General features: G+C 44.9%; 1 protein-coding gene across 1 annotated transcript; it reads right to left on the reverse strand.

Moving 5' to 3' along the window:
- Nucleotides 1-4,703: 4,703 nt before the first annotated feature.
- Nucleotides 4,704-21,177, reverse strand: LOC309834267 (glutathione S-transferase Mu 1-like). The gene is given in 10 exon segments (XM_082672930.1): nucleotides 4,704-5,724; nucleotides 18,755-18,865; nucleotides 18,953-19,048; nucleotides 19,767-19,867; nucleotides 19,966-20,047; nucleotides 20,348-20,386; nucleotides 20,390-20,412; nucleotides 20,844-20,871; nucleotides 20,875-20,919; nucleotides 21,139-21,177. Coding segments are annotated over 10 exon segments (678 nt in total). The 5' UTR covers nucleotides 21,175-21,177; the 3' UTR covers nucleotides 4,704-5,607.
- Nucleotides 21,178-21,240: the final 63 nt, after the last annotated feature.

Consider the following 21,240-nt stretch of genomic DNA (forward strand, 5'->3'; position numbering starts at 1 on the left):
GTTGGGGTATGTTCCCTCTGTGCCCACTTTCTGGAGAATTTTTACCATAAATGGATGTTGAATTTTTCTTCATCTGTTGAGATGGTCATATGGCCTTCAGTTTGTTAATGTGGTGTATCACATTAATTGATTTGCAGATATTGAAAAATCCTTGTATCCCTGGGGTAAATCCCACTTTTTCATGGTATGTGACCCTTTTAATGTATTATTGGATTCAGATTGATAGTGTTTTATTGAGAATTTTTGCATCTATGTTCATCGTGATATTAGCCTGTTATTTTCTTTTTTTGTGATGTTTTTGGTTTTGGCATCAGGGTGATGGTGGCCTCATAGAAAGAGTTCAGAAGTGTTCCTTCCTCTGCAATTTTTTGGAATAGTTTCAGAATGATAGGTGTTAAGTCTGCTATAAATGTTTAGTAGAAAAAAACCCTGCATTTTACTCTCCTCCCCTCACAATTACTGTTTTCAATATCATATATTTTACATCTAATTGTTTTGTGTATCTCTTAACTGCTTATTTTGGATACAAATGATTTTATTATTTTTGTCTTTAACCTCCCTACTAGCCTTGTGTGTGGATGATTTCCTACCTTTACTGTATGTTTGCCTTTATCAGTGAGCTTTTTCACTTCATAATTTTCATGTTTCTATTTGTGGCGTTTCTTTTTTCACCTAGAGAAGTTTCCTTTAATAATTGTTGTAAAGCTGGTTTGGTGGTGCTGAATTCTTTTAGCTTTTGCTTGTCTTAAAGCTTTTTATTTCTCCATCAAATCTGAACAAGAGCCTTGCTGGGTAGAGTATTTTTGGTTGTAGGTTTTTCCCTTTCATCAGTTTAAATATATCATTCTACTCCCTCTGGCCTGCAGAGTTTCTGCTGAAAAATCAGCTGATAGGCTTATGGGAGTTCCCTTGCATGTTATCTGTTAGTTTTACTCTTGCTGCTTTTAATATTCCCTCTTTATCTTTAATTTTTGTCATTTTGATTACAGTGTGTCTTGGCGTGTTTGTCTTTGGCTTAATCCTGTATGGGACTCCCTGTGCTTCCTGGACTTGGGTGAATGTTTCCTTTCCCAGGTTAGGGAAGTTTTCAGCTATTATCTCTTCAAATATTTTCTCAGGTCCTTTCTCTCTCTCTCTTTTCCTTCTGGGTCCCTATAATGCACATATTAGTGTGCTTGATGTTGTCCCAGAGGTCTCTTAAACTGTCGTCATTTCCTTTCTTTCTTTTTTTGTGTTCAGTGGCAGTGATTTACACTACTCCGTCTTCCAGCTCACTGATCCATTCTTCTGTATCATTTAGACTACTATTGATTCCTTCTAGTGTATTTTTCATTTCAGTTATGGTATTCTTCATCTCTGTTTGGTTGTCCTTTATATTTTCTAACTCTTTGTTAACAAATTCTAACTTCTCACTCTGTACATCCATTCTCCTCCTGGAGAGAAGGATATCTTTACTTAGTTCTTCTGAGGTTTTATCTCATTCTTCCATCTGTAACATATCCCTGTGTCACCTCATTTTGTCTAAGTTGCTCTTTGTATTTTTATGTATGTGGTAGGTTAGTTACATTTCTCAAACTTGGAGAAGTGGCCTTCTGCAGGAGATGTCCTATGCATCCCAGCAGTGCACTCCCCTCTCATCATCCAAGCTATATGCTCTAGGGGTTCCCCCTAAGAGGGCTGCATGGGTCCTTTTGTTGTGTCAGGCTATGTGGGTGGTCTGGTAAGCTTGCTTGTTGCCAGGTCCTGCCTTATGCAGATGCTCCAACTGCAGTTTAGCAGAGCCTGGCTATGAGGCAGCTGGTTACAGAAGCCTAGGGGCCAAGAAGCTAGTGCTGTCTCACTGGTTGGTAGAGCCAAGTTTCTGAAGACTCCAGGGCTGTTGCCAGATCCTGGGGTTAGTGCCATACTACTGGCAGGCAGAGCTGGTTCCTGGAGTCTGCCTGCAGGGCCCAGGGGTCCAAGACCTCATTTCAGATCATTGGGGTGGAGGTGGGAGCAGTTCCTGATACTGTTGGGTATGGGGTCCAGAGTGTCCTGAAGGTTGCATTGGCTGGCTAGTGGGCAGGGCCAGGGCCCAGCTGGTCCCAAGGTAGGGTATGGGCTGCTATTGGTGGACTCTGTGTGCAGGATGCAAGATCATAGTTTTCTTGATTCTGGTGTCTACCCCCTGATAGATGGAGCTGGTCTAGAGGCTAGTGCAGACTTCCTGGCAGGAAGGGCTGGTGCCTGCCCACTGGTGGATGGAGCTGAGTCTTGGCCTTCTGCTGGGCAGGGCCATGTCTAGGGGTGTGTCTAGAGGTGGCTATGGGTTCAGGAGTCTTTAGGAAGCCTGTCTGCTGATGGACAGAACACTGCCCCTGCTTAGTTAGTTGTTTGGACTGAGGCATCCCAGCACTGGTGCCTACAGGCTGTTGGTGGGGGGCCAGGGCTTGGTACTACTGAGCTAAGATGGCAGCAACCAACAGGAGTGTTACTTTGGTTGAATGTTCCTAAATATGTCTGCCACTAGTATCTGTGTCCCCAGGGTAAGCCAACAGCCACCCCCCCCCCCACCTCTCCAGGAGGCTCTGCAAGACCAGCAGGTAGGTCTGACTCAGGATCCTATCAAATTACTGCATTTGCTCTGGATCCCAGTATGTGTGATATTTTGTGTGCACCCTTTAAGTCTTCTAGGTCTTTGTTAAACATTTCTTGCAGCTTCTCAATCCTTGCCTCCATTCTTTTTCTGAGATCCTGGATCATCTTCACTATCATTATTCTGAATTCTTTTTCCAGAAGGTTGCCTATCTCTACTTCACTTAGTTGTTTTTCTGGGGTTTTATCTTGTTCCTTCATCTGGGACATATTCCTCTGCCATTTCATTTTGTCTAACTTTGTGTGATTGTGGTTTCCATTCCACAGGCTGCAGGACTGTAGTTCTTCTTCTGCTCTGTATTTCTTTCTTCAGATTCCTTTCAAAAGAGGTGAAATTTTCACACCCTGTGTCACCTTTCACTGTTTCTCAGAGATCACCGAGGTCTCTGTTCACCCTCTTATCAGCTTCCTTGGTTCTGACAGGCTCAGGCCTTTCTTGTCTTTCTGTGGTGTTGAGAAAACACAGGGGGCAGCAGGGCTGAAAGATGAAGGGCAGTTCTGGTCTCTGCTGAGTAGGGACGGCCGACCAGAAGGAGATCACAGCAGCAACTTTACCTGCTGCCAATCAGCCTTTTGCCTGATCCACATGCCCAGTTTCTCCAGCCACATGATGGTCAGGATCCAAGGGTAAGCCAAGAACTTCTTGTTGTGCAGCTGAGCCCCTTGACACAGCACAGACCACCTCCTAACTGTGCCCCTCGTTCTGGTCTAAGGGTGTTTGGTGCCTGTGATAGTGCAGGTCCCGAACTCTTTAGTTGGCTGAGGCCAGCACTTCAGGGGGGGTCCCTCCAGTTCATGTGCACCCTTTAAGAGTGAAATCTCTTTCCCCCTTCAGTTAATCCCCACTGGCCTTCAAAGCCAGGTGCTCTGGGGGCTCATCTTCCCAGTGCTGAACCCCCAGACTGGGGAGCCTGATGCAGGGCTCAGAACTCTCACTCATGGTTTGCAAGCAGTTCCCTGACCCCAGCTACAGAGCCATGCCACAGCTCTGGGGACCTCACACACCTCAGCTAGGTGAGCTAGAGCTCAAAGTGTCTACCACTGTGTCACATTTTAGGATCTTTATTAACTATTTAATAATGCCATACATTTGTATAAGGTTAGACTGTTTGTTTGAAAACATCTGTTCACATTCCATATTCCAATAAAATTGTATTGGTATTGGTAGAAAAAAAAGGGTCATCCACATAGAGGGTATGGGATTTCATTATATCGGGAGTCCTCCCCTCTTACCCATCTTGTTGTGGTTCCTTCTTTGTGTCTTTTAGTTATAGAAGATCTTTTCTGGTAGGTCCCAGTCTTTTTGATTGATGGGTTCTTCTGCAGAGAGTTGTGATTTTGGTGTGCTCATGAGAGAGGGTGAACTCAGAGTCTTACTACTCCACCATCTTGGCTGCTCTCCTTTACTGGACTTTGTTTTAGCATACCACTTTTATCTTTAATCACTTAATTCTTAAAGACCTTTAACATTATTTTTACTGCTGTTTATGTAATAACTGCAAGAAATGGTCATCTGGACAAATGTTCAACAGGATACTTCTCTAAAGCTACTCCCTGTTTTGAGCTAAGACTTGAGGTCGTGCCTTAAGATGGCCCAACTCCACTATCCAGCCACTGTTTGAGGAACCTGCTAATAAGATGGTACTCTAAAGAGCCCTACACTTTGCAGGTTTCCTAACAAAATGGCCACACGACCTCTTGACTGCACAGAGTGGCTACACTTGATCCAGCCCACTAGGCCTGCCCATTTCAGATCAAGATATCCAAGGGGCAGCTACAGCCTACTAAATGCTTAAGTTAGAGAGAGCTAATGGTTTTCCCCCAGACCTGTAGATTTTAAACCTTCTGAAATGTATTCTTTATCTCAGATGGCTGAGATAACTATATCCAAGGCTCTAAATCCATATAATGGCTGTAGAGTTCGCCAGGGCTTTAACTAGAGATAATTCTTTCAAATTTCCAAATTTCATTACATGTTTATTGTGCACCAGGCAGTATGATCGATATAAGAAGTATAAAGTCAAATAAGACATGGATTCTCTCCTCAATGACTTTATGGTTGAGTTGGAGAGCAAAACAAGTAAAACAACAATTATAATACAGTGGGGGTATGTTTTATTGAGATATAAGAACACAGATGAAGGGTATCTAAAGCAGGGAAAGCCTCCAGGAAAGGGTGACAGAAGGTAGGCCACCAGGATCCCACACTATCAGTAAACTACTCAAACCCCTTCCCCAGCACACCCAAGAGCCCCCTGAACCATGACACAGAGTACCACAAGCTGACAGGAGGCTTCCCATGAATGCTGAATTAAGGAGGGAACCAGGCACAGAAGGGCCCCCCTTCTGTAAAGACCCCATGCTAAAGAACAGAGGTACATGAAGTAGAAATAGAAAGGAGCAAGCAATAGTATAATCCCACCTGTTCCCAACCCCCCGCCACACACACACATGCATGCCCATCCACGGAGCCTCTGCAGTGGACAACAGAAGGAAAAATGGACACTCACACACACCCAACAGTCAGTCGTGACTCCAGGAAGCCAGGAGGGAATAAGACAAGACACAGCAGGTATCCTTAAGGCTTTACTGGGGATCAGACAGGGCTGGGCAGGAACCACACTGGGAGGCAGGGCCTGTACCTGCACACCAGGCCAATTCTGATCTTCAGGGCAGTGCTGGGAGCTCAGAGCAGAGCTCTGTGGGCCAGGGGTCTGGTCGGGCTCCTCACAGCAGAAGCAACCATGGAAGGGAAGGATAGACTAGTTGGCTTTAGTGCAGGAGGGATAATGTGGGGTGGGGGAGGAACTTCGCTGAAGAAAAGTGGGGAACTGAATAAAGGATGGATGAAAAGGGGGTTGGGAGGGAGATAAAGGGGGCCAAGACGGCATCTAGAGTGAAAAGAAGGAGAAAGAAAAAGACAGACGGTTCTGTGCACAGGGAGGTCCACCTGGTCTCCAGGACAATGGCTCCTCACTCCCGTCTCCTGGTTACAGGGCAGTATTTGTTGCCCCACATGGCAGTCTTTAGAAACAGAGGGCCTGGGAGGAAGCAACTGGACTTCATGTAGGCAGAGATCTTCTTCAAGCCCTGAGGGTGGGAAAAAGAAGGCCAGGCCTCAGGTCTGCTGCCCCACTGGGGCTCATGCAGCTCTCCCCAAGTTTGGTACCCTGGTACAGCCCTTCCATGTGGGGTCAAATGTTGGGGCAATAGACAGTCTTTTGGGATGCTCAGCTCTGGAAAGCTGACTCTTCCAATTTCCTGTAATTCATTTGATTTCTTAATAAGACTTATCACATATGGAGACTCCACCCTGTATAAGGTGCTGTATATCCACTAGAGATGATAATATAGGTTTAGAATCTCTACACAACTACCTGACAAGATAGGTTCTACTGTCACCATTTATCAGAAGGGAAACTGAGGCACACAGAGGATAAGCACCTCCCCCCTGGTCACACAGCTCATAAGTAATATGTCTAGAATGCAGCCTGGCTCGCTCTCACTCTCCATTCTGAGCTCTTTCTGCTGCACTCCCTTCCTCGCAGCGGAAAACAAAAAGAACAAGGTTCATTCATCATCCACTTATACAAAGAGTTAAGTCACCACTCAGGGCAGTTGCTCACCAACTGTGCCTGGAGGGGTATTCAGGATGGAAAAAAAACAAGATGAAACATTCTGTATTTCGGATACCTGGCTGCTAGATAGTTAAGATGCATAACTAAGGAAAAACTCCAGTCACCTCAGATGTGTGCACCTTTCCATCCACAGAAAAGCACTAAAATCACTAACTTGAGATACCTGTTTTTTGGTGATTAGCAGTGATCTTTTACCAAAACTTAGAGTTGATTATTCTTATTTCCCAAACCTCCTCCCCTACTTCTTGAGAGCAGTTCCTCAGAGCTATCTGAGAGGCTGTCTCCCGGGATATAGTCCTCAGTAAGTTCCCCAAAAAAAGGGAAACCCACTGCTCTTACGTTGTGTGGGTTTTACTTTCCAGTGGACAGTTTTAGTGGCCACAAAGGGGCCCAGAGGAGACTTCTTCCCCTCACCGGAACTTTACAAGGATCTGGAGCCTTGGTACCAGCAAGGCCCCTTGTGCCGGTCCACCTCTCTACATGTCCATACGAATTTGGGTGAGTCTCTCCTGATCTCAGTTTTACCATCTTGGCTGACAATCCTGAGTTTTATTCAGTGGCAGATGAAAAAGGTACCTGACTTCTCAGTTCAGAGATACTGAGAAAGTACCCAGTCGAGAGCCACTGGGAAGGTTCAGGCTGGGTGAGTAGGTAAGGGGCTGGTTGGCATCTTTCCTTGAATTGACTGCTTTAACAGAATTAGTTGGAATATAGTGTAGATACCATATAAGAGCTCTTAACTCCAAAGATAAGGGACAGAGCTCTTCCTGGCCAGGTATGGCTTTCTCAGGCAACTGAGAAACTTGCAGGAGTGGTGGAGGCCAGTCCTTTATACCACACAGCAGTCCCATAGGGAAATCCATTCTTTAATTTACAGAAAGTGGCCCGTCTGGGGACACACAAAAAGATTTGGCCATCCAGTGTTCCCAGTGCCCATCGAGGCTTTAGACTGTCAGAGGGAGAAACTGAGACGTGTAAAAGACCTGAAATGACTCTAGGGTGACAACTAGAAGAGTTCAGCTCAAAAACAACACACTGGCCCACCACATACAGTTTCAATAGTAATTTATCCTGAAAAACAGACTCTGAAATGGGAAACAAAGCTTTCTAAACAAAAGAAAGAAGAGTGACAGATTGCTAACCTATGACTAACACCACAGCCAGGTTTAGGTACATTACATACGGAGCTTATACTTGCAAATACGTAATTGGGGAAGCTATACCAAAGGAGATCTCATCCTAAAAATGGCCAAAACGGGGTTCTTTGGACATTCCAATACTGGGTTTTTTGGGTGTATACAGCTAGAGAAAGCAGGCTATAAGATCAAACAGACTGAATGGAATGCTCATTTCGATTGGTATTTAGAAGCTTCTAAAAGAGGAAATGAGAAAGTAACTTCTTGCAGAAAAGCAACAAAAAATGGCTTGAAATTATATCCGAATTTTTAAAAAGCCCCTGAAGTTGGACCTGCTCTCCATTGCTCCTCCCCACTCCTCTAAGTGTCCACTGCAATGCTCTCCTTCATGCTATTCGTCTCTCTCTCAGCTTCGTTTTTGTAACACCAAAATTGATTCCCCACAGAAAGCACAATAATTCAAAAGCCTTGGTAAAATTGTGATTATTTTGGCCAAAAAGTTTTTAAAACTTTTTTTTTTCCAAAATTCTGACCTTAAGGAAACAAATGCCCTTCTAGGAGGAACGTGCATCATCTCCCCATGCCTTTGAGATATAAATATTCTACCTGATCTTAGGCATCTTCTACTGTGTTTTGGTAGCTTAGTCTCTGCAATTGAGAAGGTACACATATGGTATACATTTGGCAGAAAGTTGCATAGTCTGGATTCCAAGCAGTCTTTTTGTCCAGCTACGCCAGCTTCAGGGAAACGTGTCATAAGTGGTCCCAGTCCATAAAGCGCCTTTGTTGTCTCAACCTTCCTTGTGTCCCTGTACAACAAAGGCCTTTATTTTCTTCGACTATATTTGGGAGTAAACTTTCTGGTTCTGGTGAAGGCTACATCCTTTGCACTCTCTTTTGGGGATGCCTCTTGCATCTTATTGGTTTGAATCACAACTAAAAATCCTAACAATTGATCCTTTAAATTGGAAAAACTTCTAAATTGGTAAATTTTTAGAGACCTCTCATTGTAAACAGTTGTTTTATTGGTATCTATGGAAACCCCAAACTAGAAGGTGGATACAAAGAAATATAATGGCTAACCTTAAGAACTCCCTTAGTTTATAGGATGGAAATCTTTAGATGGTTATTAAGAGATGGGATAAATGAAACAGACTTCGACAGCATTAAAACAACGGTTTTGATACAACACTACCAAAAAGGATGTTTTGGAGAGGCCAAAAAGACCCCTTATTGGTCCTCCTAATGTTAAAGGGCCCCAAACAAGTCCACTCTATTTACCCCAGTTTAGAAAAATTTTAAAGGCAAAAAGGTAAAAAAAATTACATTCAGATACTTGACCAGCAATTGCTCGGGGCAACATGCCAATCAATCAAGTTAAAGATTGACAATAAGCCCTGGGTCCCTTGGCTCAACCCCTCACTGGAGACCCCAAAGCCTTTTATACAGAAATGGGTAAAATGGCCAGGGAATAAAAAGGAAAGTTTCTGGGACTCCTTATAAGACCAAGACTGGTTAATAGGGTCCTAATGAGGGCAACAGTTAAAGGTATAAGAGTTGATAGAATTGAGATGAAAGTTTATTAAAAATTGGTTTATTTGTGGTTTTTTTAAATAAATTTATTTATTTATTTTTGGCTGCATTGGGTCCTTGTTGCTGCGCTCAACCTTTCCCTAGTTGCAGCGAGTGGGGGCTATTCTTCGTTGCGGTACGCGGGCTTCTCATTGAAGTGGCTTCTCTTGTTGCGGAGCATGAGCTCTAGAGCACAGGCTCAGTAGTTGCAGCGCACAGGCTTAGCTGCTCCGCTGCCTGTGGGATCTTCCCAGACCAAGGCTCGAACCCGTGTCTCCTGCATTGGCAAGCGGATTCTTAACCACTGCCCCACCAGGGAAGTCCCAAAAAATTGGTGTATTTGAACAGGCTTTATGTAAGATGGTTCATCTCTTTTACCTGATATATTGTGGGGATGTACAATATGTCTCACTGGGGAATGCTCCCCTGCCTGGTATAAGACAGGGTATATAATCTGTCTCTCAGGCAATGTTAATTAAACATGATAAAGGAAACCAATAGGGTTACATGAGTCCACAGAGTATGAGGTAAAAGCTGGGGTCTAATATTCAGGGGCTAACAAAAGCAATAATGGAGTTTGGTTTGGGGGTTTTGTTTGTTTGTTTTGCTTTGTTTGTCCCTAGGGTAAATTGGTCTGAGTTTGACTTGTGCACTCAGAAAGAGGACCTTCTGCAAACATTTGAAGGCATGATACACTGATCCCTAAAGTTCTGGAATATGGAAATCTTTTGATTTCCAGTTTAGTTGGAAATTTTCCTTCTGATATAAGAAAACAAATTAAAGAAAATGTAGTTGGGCAAATCAATCTTTTGGTATCATTTAGGTGGCAGCCCAGTTCTTTGGGGAATTAAAAGCAACTGTGGGGACTTCCCTGGTGGTACAGTGGTTAAGACTCCAAGCTCCCAATGCAGGGGGCCCAGGTTCAATCCCTGGTCAGGGAATTAGATCCCACATGCATGCTGAAACTAAGAGTTTGCATGCCACAACTAAGGAGCCCATGAGCCGCAACTAAGGAGCCCACCTGCCACAACTAAGACCTGGTGCAACCAAATAAATAAATATTTTTTAAAAACAAAAAAATAAAAGCAACTATGTTTGTCTTGCGAATCCCCACATTTCAGAAATGTAAATACAGCCCACAATGACCTGAGACTGAGCCTGATTAACTTAATAAGGTAGAACCTGAAACCAAAGGGAAAAAATAAAGGAAAAGAGGCCTTTTTAAATTCAAATGGTTAGAAAGCCTCCTTCACCCAAAATCTAATTCACAGCCTCTTTTAAGGATTTGTCAAGAATGAACGTAAATCTTAAGTCTTTTCCACGAATAGTAAAAAGCCTAAAGAGTCTCCCTCATTATCGGTTTTAGAAAGGAGGAAGCTGCAACCCACTGCAGTCACCCACTGACAGTGTGCCCTGAGGGGAATTCAGGATGGAGAAAACCAGGATGAAACATTCTGTGTTTTGGATATGGGGGACCTTAAAGGGTTAGGATGCATATCGAACAAAGAATTTCAGTCACCCCAGATTCGTGCATCTACCTACACATATAAAAACACTAAAATCATTAACTTGAGATATTTGTTTTTCGATAATTAGCACTAATCTTTTACCAAGATGCATGCTTGACTACGTGTACTTCCCAGCCGAAAATTCATATACCTACTGTCTCCTACCTTACGTCTTGAGAGCAGTTCCTCCGAGCTCTCTGAGAGTCTGTCTCCCGGGCTACAGTCCTCAGTAAGGTCCCCAAATAAAACTGAAACTCACTGCTCTTAAGTTGTGAGGGTTTTTTTTTTTCCAGTCAACATCTTGTTATGGGAGTACTTGTTCTTCTCATTCTGCAAAAACATCCTCTTTTTCAGAAAAGACTTCTAGGTTCCCAGGGTTTGCCCACAGAGGGATGGACGCCTAGCAAAACAAAGGGTCTCAGAAAGTGCCCAAACAACTTGCAGAAGAGACCAGATTTCACTCAGCAAAACCTGGATGAAAGGTGATAGTGAAGCAGGAGATAGATGGGCCCCAGGCCAAACAGCTGAAGTTTGTCCCCTGTGGACAGAAACTCCATAATAGCAGAAACTCCATGAAAGCAGGATGATGGAGGAGGCTGGGCCCTGCCCAGATAAGAGATAAAAGACCACATATTCCTCATTCTCGAAGTCAAGGAGACCTCCCCGACTACACATGCACAGAAAGCCTCCTTGGAGGTCAAAAAGCGAGGGGGTGCCAACTCATAGTAAGTGGTGTCAACTACCCATAGGCCTCTTCGCTAGAATCCATCTTGGCTAAGAGATGTGCAAGCACATAGGGGAGGACCCTAAGATACACCAAATATGGACTCAGAACCAGGCAAAGCAAGATGACTGGTCAAAGGAAACCTGGAAGAAATGCGCCATAAAAGTGATTCAAACTACCACAAGGCCGCGACTCTCTCTCTGAGCCCACCCGGGTGTCTATCCACACGTACTGTACTCTTTTTTTTTCTCCTAATAGACACTTTATTTGTTTCACTACTTTCCATCTTCGTGGGAATTCTTTTCTGCAAAGCCAAAGGGCCAGGGCCTTGTCACTGACCACTGTTCTAGCAGCTAGGATTTGGTGCTCTCAGCGCCACGACCCAACCTCAGTCTCTGGCCGGGAACCAAAACCCTGCTTCAAGCCGCTGCAGGCTGAGGCCACCTGAGATCTTATTTGGTGCCAAAACCAGGGAATTTAAGGTAAACTGCGGGCTTTGCCCAGCTGCGGCTTGAGGCCTCTGACTTTCACTCTTGCCCTCTTTCTCTTGCTCTCTGCCTCACTTTCTTTTCAAGTCCCACCCCTCAGGCCCTCAGGTCCTGACCCCCATGGCATTTTCCATTGCGGCCAACTCCAATTCCTCCAGAGTTCCCCCTTCACTCCAGGCGTTGGCAGTCCATACACTGCAACAGACAGCCTATTGGGTTGGCCACCTTCAAGCAGACTGCAGTGCTCAAGGAGAGCCCTGGCAATGCATCAGCAGTGGTTCAAGGAACCCCTCACTTGAGGGACTGGGTAGACCAGAGATGTCTGGTCAGGGATCAGTGGGAGAGTAGAGGACACTCAAAATCCCACCAAGCACAGGATTTGAAGGAAATTCAGAGGACGCTCTGAATCTCCTTCAGGTGCCTCCTAGTAATGTTTCCAGAATGCGGACTTCATTTCTAGGAGCGCAGTTAAGCCAGATGGGCTGAGAAAGGAAAGCTTAGGTCCTGCTGTAACATTGCCTGGCCTTTATTTAAGTAGGGGGATGGAAAAAAATGGCCTGAAAATGGGTCTCTTACAATTAGATCTTTACTGCCATAGTATGGGGAAATGGACTGAGGAAAACTCTCCTGACCTTCTAAATGATCCCTTCTAACTTCTCCCAACTCTCAGGGGGGAAACCAAGCTCCCCCCACTCCTGCAAGTTCCCTTACTCCTTCAGATTCTTTTGATCAAACTAAGACCCCCACCTCTCTGGAGGGACAATCCCTGCCAGGACAACATTTTATCAGCCAGTCTGCCCCTGTATCCAGGCCAATCTGAGCGTTAAATTGGTCTAAATTTTAGCTATGAAACTATGACCAAGGAAAAAGAAAGATGATTTTTGAGTGTGGCCACAATATTCTTTAGTCTCTGGAGAAAACAGGTTAAGAAAAAAAACTTTTTTTTTTTTTTAAATTCCAAAACTGGTTCTTTTTTCATGTGCAATTAGAAAAAGCTAGCTTGTTACTTTTTTCAGAATTCTGACACTGAGGAACAAGTCCTACTAGCAGAACTTGATTTTCTCTCCCTGTGCCTTGAGACCAGGGCTCTCAGGAACACTTATCTAGACCATCTCTAATTCCTGAAGCTGAGAAAAAAAACTGGAATGAAGCCTTTTAAAATTTTTCTTATTCCAACTGTTATTTATAAACTAGTGAGTTTTACATTGTGATATCTAATTCATGACTAAGTTTAGAAAATGAAGTTAGATCTCTCGTTGGATCTGTCTGGATATATGTATGTCTCAGTGTATGTCTTTGTCTTCGGATAATATTGCTGAGGTTAATTTGTAAATGAGCTCTATTTAATTGGCTTAAAGGAAAGTAAGCACTTACAAATCAGGCAATTCTAAATACAAGAGAAATTAAGCTAAGTGAATTTCAGGTTCACATGAACTGGGAAATATTCAGTATTAAATTAATAACTGGTATTAATGTTTAAGTTTGTTGATCTAATTAATATAGACATGTCTTTAGAGTCATCAACATTAAGTATAACACTTTTATTGCATCTAGGTTTAATATAAGCTAAATAAAATCTTGTTATATCCGTTGTAAATTTGTCAGCAAGGAAAGTAACTCAATGTGAACAAACTTCTAAGGAAAAAAATTCAAATGAGATAACAGCTTCGGGTGAACTTTTTAGGAATAAAATAAGATACTGAAACATTCATTACTGAACACTGGCTTCCTTTTACAGAGAAACAAAAGGTCTAGAACTATTAATAAATATGTTTGGTGCCACACATCTATATTTTCTGTAAGAAAGCACATTTTTCAGGAAATTATTATTTGGATTTATGTTTACCAATCTACAGAGTGCTGATACAAAGGACAGTTCATGGTTGCTTAAAGAAAGTAGGATGTGTGTTTTTAGTAAAGAAGATATGAGGAATGGAATTGCATTTTATTAAGGGAAAAAGAAGTAGGTCTGACTTACAGGTGGCTGTTTCTAGATGGAAAAAAAAAGTACTGGATACAGAAACTGACAAAAAGCTTTGTGGAAAGTGGACCCCAAGAAAAGAGTTTTGAGAATGGTCAGGATTGACTAAGCTTAAAATAAATTTAACTGAATAAATGAATTTTAAAAGTAAGCTGGTGCAAAACTTGAATTGGGGGACTTCCCTGGTGGCACAGTGGTTAAGAATCCACCTGCCAACACGTCCTCAATGGGGAAAAACTGAAACCATTTCCACCAAGATCAGGAAGAAGAAAAAGTTGCCCACTCTCACCACTATTATTCAACATAGTTTTGGAAGTTTTAGCCACAGCAATCAGAGAAGAAAAAGAAATAAAAGGAATCCAAACCAGAAAAGAAGAAGTAAAGCTGTCACTGTTTGCAGATGACATGATACTACACATAGAGAATCCTAAAGATGCCACCAGAAAACTACTAGAGCTAATCAATGAATTTGGTAAAGCAGCAGGATACAAAATTAATGCACAGAAATCTCTTGCATTCTTATAAACTAATGATGAAAAATCTGAAAGAGAAATTAAGGAAACACTCCCATTTACCATTGCAACAAAAAGAATAAAATATCTAGGAATAAACCTACCTAAGGAGATGAAAGACCTGTATGCAGAAAATTATAAGATGCTGATGAAAGAAATTAAAGATGACATAAATAGATGGAGAGATATACCATGTTCTTGGACTGGAAGAATCAACATTGTGAAAATGACTCTACTACCCAAAGCAATCTACAGATTCAATGCAATCCCTATCAAACTACCACTGGCATTTTTCACAGAACTAGAACAAAAAATTGCACAATTTGTATGGAAACACAAAAGACCCCGAATAGCCAAAGCAATCTTGAGAAAGAAAAACAGAGCTGGAGGAATAAGGCTCCCTGACTTCTACAAAGCTACAGTAATCAAGACAGTATGGTACTGGCACAGAAACAGAAGTATAGATCAATGGAACAGGAAAGCCCAGAGATAAACCCACGCACATATGGTCACCTTATCTTTGATAAAGGAGGCAAGAATATACAGTGGAGAAAAGACAGCCTCTTCAATAAGTGGTGCTAGGAAAACTGGACAGCTACATGTAAAAGAATGAAATTAGAACACTCCCTAACACCATACACAAAAATAAACTCAAAATAGATTAAAGACCTAAATGTAAGGCCAGACACCATCAAACTCTTAGAGGAAAACATAGGCAGAACACTCTATGACATAAATTACAGCAAGATCCTTTTTGACCCACCTCCTAGAGAAATGGAAATAAAAACAAAAATAAACAAATGGGACCTAATGAAACTTAAAAGCTTTTGCACAGGAAAGGAAACCATAAGCAAGACGAAAAGACAACCCTCAGAATGGGAGAAAATATTTGCAAATGAAGCAGCTGATTAATTTGCAAATGAAGCAACTGATTAAACAAAGGATTAATCTCCAAAATTTACAAGCAGCTCATGCAGCTCAATATCAAAAAAACAAACAACCCAGTCCAAAAATGGGCAGAAGACCTAAATAGACATTTCTCTAAAAAAGATACACAGATTGCCACAAACACATGAAAGAATGCTCAAAATCATTAATCATTAGAGAAATGCAAATCAAAACTACAATGAGATATCATCTCACACCAGTCAGAATGGCCATCATCAAAAAATCTAGAAACAATAAATGCTGGAGAGGGTGTGGAGAAAAGGGAACCCTCCTGCACTGTTGGTGGGAATGTGAATTGATACCAAGGAAGCAACCTAAGTGTCCATCAACAGATGAATGGATAAAGAAGATGTGGCACATATACACAATGGAATATTACTCAGTCATTAAAAAGGAACGAAACTGAGTTATCTGTAGTGAGGTGGATGGACCTAGGGTCTGTTGTACAGAGTGAGGTAAGTCAGAAAGAGAAAAACGACTACTGTATGCTAACACATATATATGGAATCTAAAAAAAAAAAAAAAAAGGTCATGAAGAACCTAGGGGCAAGATGGGAGTAAAGATTCAGACCTACTAGAGAATGGACTTGAGGATATGGGGAGGGAGAAGGGTAAGCTGGGACGAAGTGAGAGAGTGGCATGGACATATATACACTACCAAACGTAAAATAGATAGCTAGTGGGAAGCAGCCGCATAGCACAGGGAGATCAACTTGGTGCTTGGTGACCACCTAGAGGGGTGGCATAGGGAGGGTGGGAGGGAGGGAGACGCAAGAGGGAAGAGATATGGGGACATATACGTATATATATTTTTATATATATATATAACTGATTCACTTTGTTATAAAGCAGAAACTAACAACCATTGTACAGCAATTATACTCCAATAAAGATGTTAAAAAAAAAAAAAGAATCCACCTGCCAATGTAGGGGACACAGGTTCAATTCCTGGTCCAGGAAGATCCCACATGCCATGAAGCAACTAACCTCATGCGCCACAACTACTGAGCCTGCGTGCAACAACTACTGAAGCCCGTGTGCCTAGAGCCCGTGCTCCACAACAAGAGAAGCCACTGCAATGAGAAGCCTGCACACCGCAACGAAGAGTAGCCCCTGCTCACCGCAACTAGAGAAAGCCCATGAGCAGCAACAAAGACCCAACACAGCCAAAGATAAATAAATAAAAATCTACTTAAGATTAAGAAGCCTAGCTTGTTCTTTCTAAGGACACAACGGTTTCCCAGACAAGATGACGGTGATGCAGAGATTCCAGACACTTCTTGGAACAGATCCTGCTGGAATAACAGCAGATGTCACCCCGGGTCGCTTAATGAGTCAGGGCGAGAGCTCTGTGACCCTAACTAGGTAGGGTCTGTGAGCCTCTTGACAGCCTGAAGAAGCTACAGAAGACAGACCTTTGCCTTTCGTCCTCCCAATAAAGATTTCTTGGGGTTCATGTCTCTCAGGGGGGGATTTGAGGCAGGAGATAGATGGGCCCCAGGCCAAACAGCTGAAGTTTGTCCCCTGTGGACAAAAACTCCGTAATAGCAGAAACTCCATAAAAGCAGGATGATGGAGGAGGCTGGGCCCTGCCCAGTTAAGAGATAAAAGACCACATATTCCTCATTCTCGAAGTCAAGGAGACCTCCCTGACTACAGATGCGCAAAAAGGCTCCTTGGAGGTCAAAAAGCGAGGGAGTGCCAACTCATAGTAAGTGATGTCAACTACCCATAGGCCTCTTTGCTAGAATCCATCTTGGCTAAGAGATGTGCAAGCACATAGGGGAGGACCCTAAGATACATCAAATACAGACTCAGAATCAGGCAAAGCAAGATGACTGGTCAAAGGAAACCTGGAAGAAATGCGCCATAAAAGTGATTCAAACTACCACAAGGCCGCGACTCTCTCTCTGAGCCCACCCGGGTGTCTATCCACACGTACAGTACTCTTATTTTTCTCCTAATAAACACTTTACTTGTTTCACTACTTTCCATCTTCGTGGGAATTCTTTTCTGCAAAGCCAAAGGCCAGGGCCTTGTCACTGACCACTGTTCTAGTGGCTAGGATTTGGTGCTCTCACCACTGCGACCCGACCTCAGTCTCTGGCTGGGAACCAAAATCCTGCTTCAAGCCGCTGCAGGCCGAGGCCACCCGAGATCAGTATGAAGGTGTGGAGCACAGGCCAGGCCAAGCCAGACTCTAATTATTCCACTTAAAGGACAGAGTCCACCTGCCTGGCCTGGGACTTGAGCCCAGTCTCACTGGGCCCCAACCTACCACATCCCAGTACTGCTGCAGCCAACTAGGCAGTGAGACACTCAGGTGTATCTGTGCACAGTCTTCCCAAGACAGACAGTGCCCAATAAGTTCCAAGGATTCAAAGATCCTGGGGGTGCCTGTACCCAACAGCTCAGGCCCCAACAGGCCACATACTGCAGCCCACATCTGTCCCCATCCTCCCTGCCGGGAAGTCATCCCAGCTCTTGCAAAATTCTCAAGGCCAATAAGCCTGGAGCAGAACCAGAGCTGATGAGAACTAGCTAAGAAAGCAGATTTGATGATGGGGCCGGGTGGGGAGTGGGGGTGGGAATAGAGAACAGACTGTACTGAAAAACCTATTGGATTAGAGCTTCAAATTCCCAAATCTGACATAAAGCAGACTTTGTTGCTCTCCCACTGGTTGACTGAGGGTGACCGATGATGAGCTGGGAGGTGAGGTCAGGCTGTGCTCCTCCAGCACCAAGTGGTTCCACGCACACCACACAGCTCGGGGTTCCTGTAGTTCTCCAGCTGCACTGAGCCCCAGAAGGTGGGCGCCAGGACTGTGTTGCTTCTTCATCCCCACTGTGCCTGACACAGTGCCTCATACAGAGGAGAGGGTCAGATCAGTGAATGTTACTAAAAATAAATGTACCATCCCGCCTCTGAGATCGGAATCTTGGGTAACTGGCAGGAAGAAGGAAGGAAGATGAGGGAAGGAAAGTGCCCACTATAAGAGGTGTCGAGATAAAATCCTTCCAAAGGACACCTATGTATGTACTCAAATCCCAGCACCAACTACAGTCCTGAGAATCTCAATACAACTGGCGGCGACTCACTTGTGCAGACCCCTCTGGAGATCTAGAGAAGATATTGTCTGTGTTTTTAGTACTTGATATCAGTCCTACGGTGTCTCAACTCTACTAATGCCAGCTGCAGGCAAACTCCTGAAGGTTCTGCTTCCTCCACACTTTCCAGAGCTGTGAACCAGACAGGTAAAGGACCTGAGCTTTCTTTTCCATACAGGAAAAGGAGAGCCACTGACTGCTGCCCATAGAAGCCAGATGTTCTGACTGGGAGCCCAGCACAGCCTGTACTGGCCCTGTGACCTTCAGAAATTATCCTTTCAGCTTAACTCCTTATCTGTAAACTGAAGAGGATAATTCTTTTACCACGGAGGAATGTTACAAAGATTAAATTTGACACAATATATGTTAGATGCTGAGCAGAGATTCTGGCATAAACCAAGTCCTCATTAAATGTTATTCTTCATTTGCATTCCAACTAGGAAAGCATCAGTGAAGAGAGGGAAGAGAAGAGAGATATAAATACTAGAGGGGTCAGGAGAATCACCTCAAAACGGGAAGTGAAGTCTTTCAGGTTTGGGAATTCATCCAGACACCTGGGCTCAAATGTGCGGTGCATGTCAAGGATGTCGTACGCCAGGAAATGCACGTAGGTGAGCTGCAGAAAGGCAAAGCGTGAATGGGCACCAAACTCTGAATGCGGGAAAAATGACAGCTCTCCATCCCCCGAAGCCGTCCCCCTTACCTTGTCCCCTGCAAACCAGGGCCTCTTCCCCAGAAAATCTGAGAAGAGCTTCATCGTTTTAGGGATCTCCTTCAAGTAATCAGGCTTTAGTTTCTCCTGAGGCACAAAACAGCTGTCACTGCCCTCAGATATAGACTCCCTGGGCAGAGACCAGGCCTCCCAGGGCTGTGCCTGATCCCAGCTGCCAAGTACACCTGGGTCAGTGCCCAGGCTGCGATTTAACCCACTTGTGTTCATTAGACTCCTACCAGGTACCACCTCCCATCTGTGAGAGGAGATGGGAAGGCAAAGGGCAAAACAACACCGCGCCTGAACCTGTCACCACTCAGCTCCAAGCACCTGCCGTGGGTCAGACCAGCAGTGCTGTGAGACCTGGCAGAGCGCAGGCCTCAGACCTCAGGAAGATCAACACTCAAATGACTCAGGAAAGAAGTCCTAAGTTCCAGCGTGGGTGACAGAAAGGGTGTGAATGCCGATGCAGTCTCTGAACAGATGAGGAGAATCTGAGAGGCTGAAAGGAAGGAGGGAGAGGAACAAAGTCTGACCCCAGGCTGCCTGCTGGGCACATGTGTTTATGCCTGAGATGCCGAGGAGGAGGTGCTGGGCTAACGAGGAAAACACCCTGTCTAGGAACTGAATTTCCACCCAAGGATGTCTGGACTCTATCCTAAGATTGGTGGGAACTAAGTCAGAGTTTCCAAGGGAATGTCTTGGTGGATCAGTAGCTCCAAGGAGTTCAAAGGCAAAAGACCAGTGTAGACGCGACCCTGACCAGCATTTCAAACCCTGTCCGGCCCGGTGGGAGGGGACTCACAAAGTCAGAGCTGTAGCAGATCATGGCCATGCACAAGCGGACATCCATAACCTGGTTCTCCAACACGTCCACGCGAATCTTCTCTTCCTCTGTCTCCCCACCTGTGGCCACACAACAGGGACTCACCCTCAGGATCCCGCCCCAGACAAGCCCAGGGCATGGCCACCTGTGCCCCTCCCCCACCCACAGCTCCACTCACACATGTTGTGCTTGCGAGCAATGTAGCAAAGGATGGCGTTGCTCTGGGTGAGCTTGTGAGCCCCATCAATTAAGTAGGGCAGCTGGAGGAACAACAGGCCAGGTCGGTTGGGCCACCAGGCTCCCCTGCACCCACTCCCTTGAGCAAGGGCAGAGATGAAACCTGGCACTCACAGAGCCTGGCCCATGGTAGACACTAAATAATATACTGTAAAATGAAGGGATGAGCTGGGACATACAGCATTATGGAAAGGCAGTGAAGAGAACCAGGAAGCTGAGAGGCCGAGCAGAAGGCACCGGACCCTGAAACCTCTAAGCTGGGTAAGCAGATGGACAGGGACACCGTCCACTTTCCCCCAGAGCACCCCAGCCCCTGCACCTACATTGGGGAAGTCCAGGCCCAGCTTGGATTTTTCATTCAGCTACTGGCTTCTGTCATAGTTGGGAGCTGTGGTAAAGAAGATGCAGTGAAACAAACTGCCCCGGAGTCCAACCCTCCTTCCCGGGGGACCTACCAAGGAGTCAGAGACAAGAGCCCCTGAACAGGTGGATCTGGAATCTGAACCTCTAAATCTCGCATGGAGTTTTGGGGGAAAGCATAATTAGACGGCTCTGGAACCCACATGAGTAAGATTTACAAAGGGTTAGTGCAAGCAATAAAAGGAACCCGTGCCAATGGCTGATACAGGGGCCCGGCCATCGGCTCTCATGGCCGGCCTTGGAGGCCAGCTAGACACTCAAAGAGTTCGGGAAGGGTTAGACCTCTCTCCAGCTGCTGGAGGGCAGCAGACAGAAATAACAGGGGCCAGGACACGGGTTGCTTGGTACCAAATCAGCATGAATTGAGCAGAAGCCAGGACATGACAAGGATGCCATTACCGTCCCCCAGCGGGTACTTCTTCTCCTCCTAGTTTGAGTCTGTGTCCTCCAGAAGCAAGCGGATGGCGTGAGCCAGCTGAGAGAGATAGCCGGGACAAAGGACAGACATGAGGTTTAACCGCGCGACTTTCTGTGCTCCGGGTCCCCTCCCACACTCCCAACCCTCTCCCCGACCAGGGAAGGAGAGGCGGAGGGAAGGGGCTGGGCTGCAGCGAGCCCCACAGACGAAGTTTCTGGAGAACCGGTCCCCAGCTGCGCAGCATTTCCCTGCCCGCCCTGGTGGACCCCCGCTCACCCCGCGGATATCCCAGTAACCCCGGATCATTGCCATGGTCAGGGTTCGTGGATCGGGGTACCCTCTCCGAACCGCTGTGGAAGTTCATCCGGGTGCCTGGAT

The sequence above is a fragment of the Grampus griseus genome (genome assembly GCF_964374135.1).
Source record: "Grampus griseus genome assembly, chromosome: 1".
Taxonomy (NCBI): domain Eukaryota; kingdom Metazoa; phylum Chordata; class Mammalia; order Artiodactyla; family Delphinidae; genus Grampus; species Grampus griseus.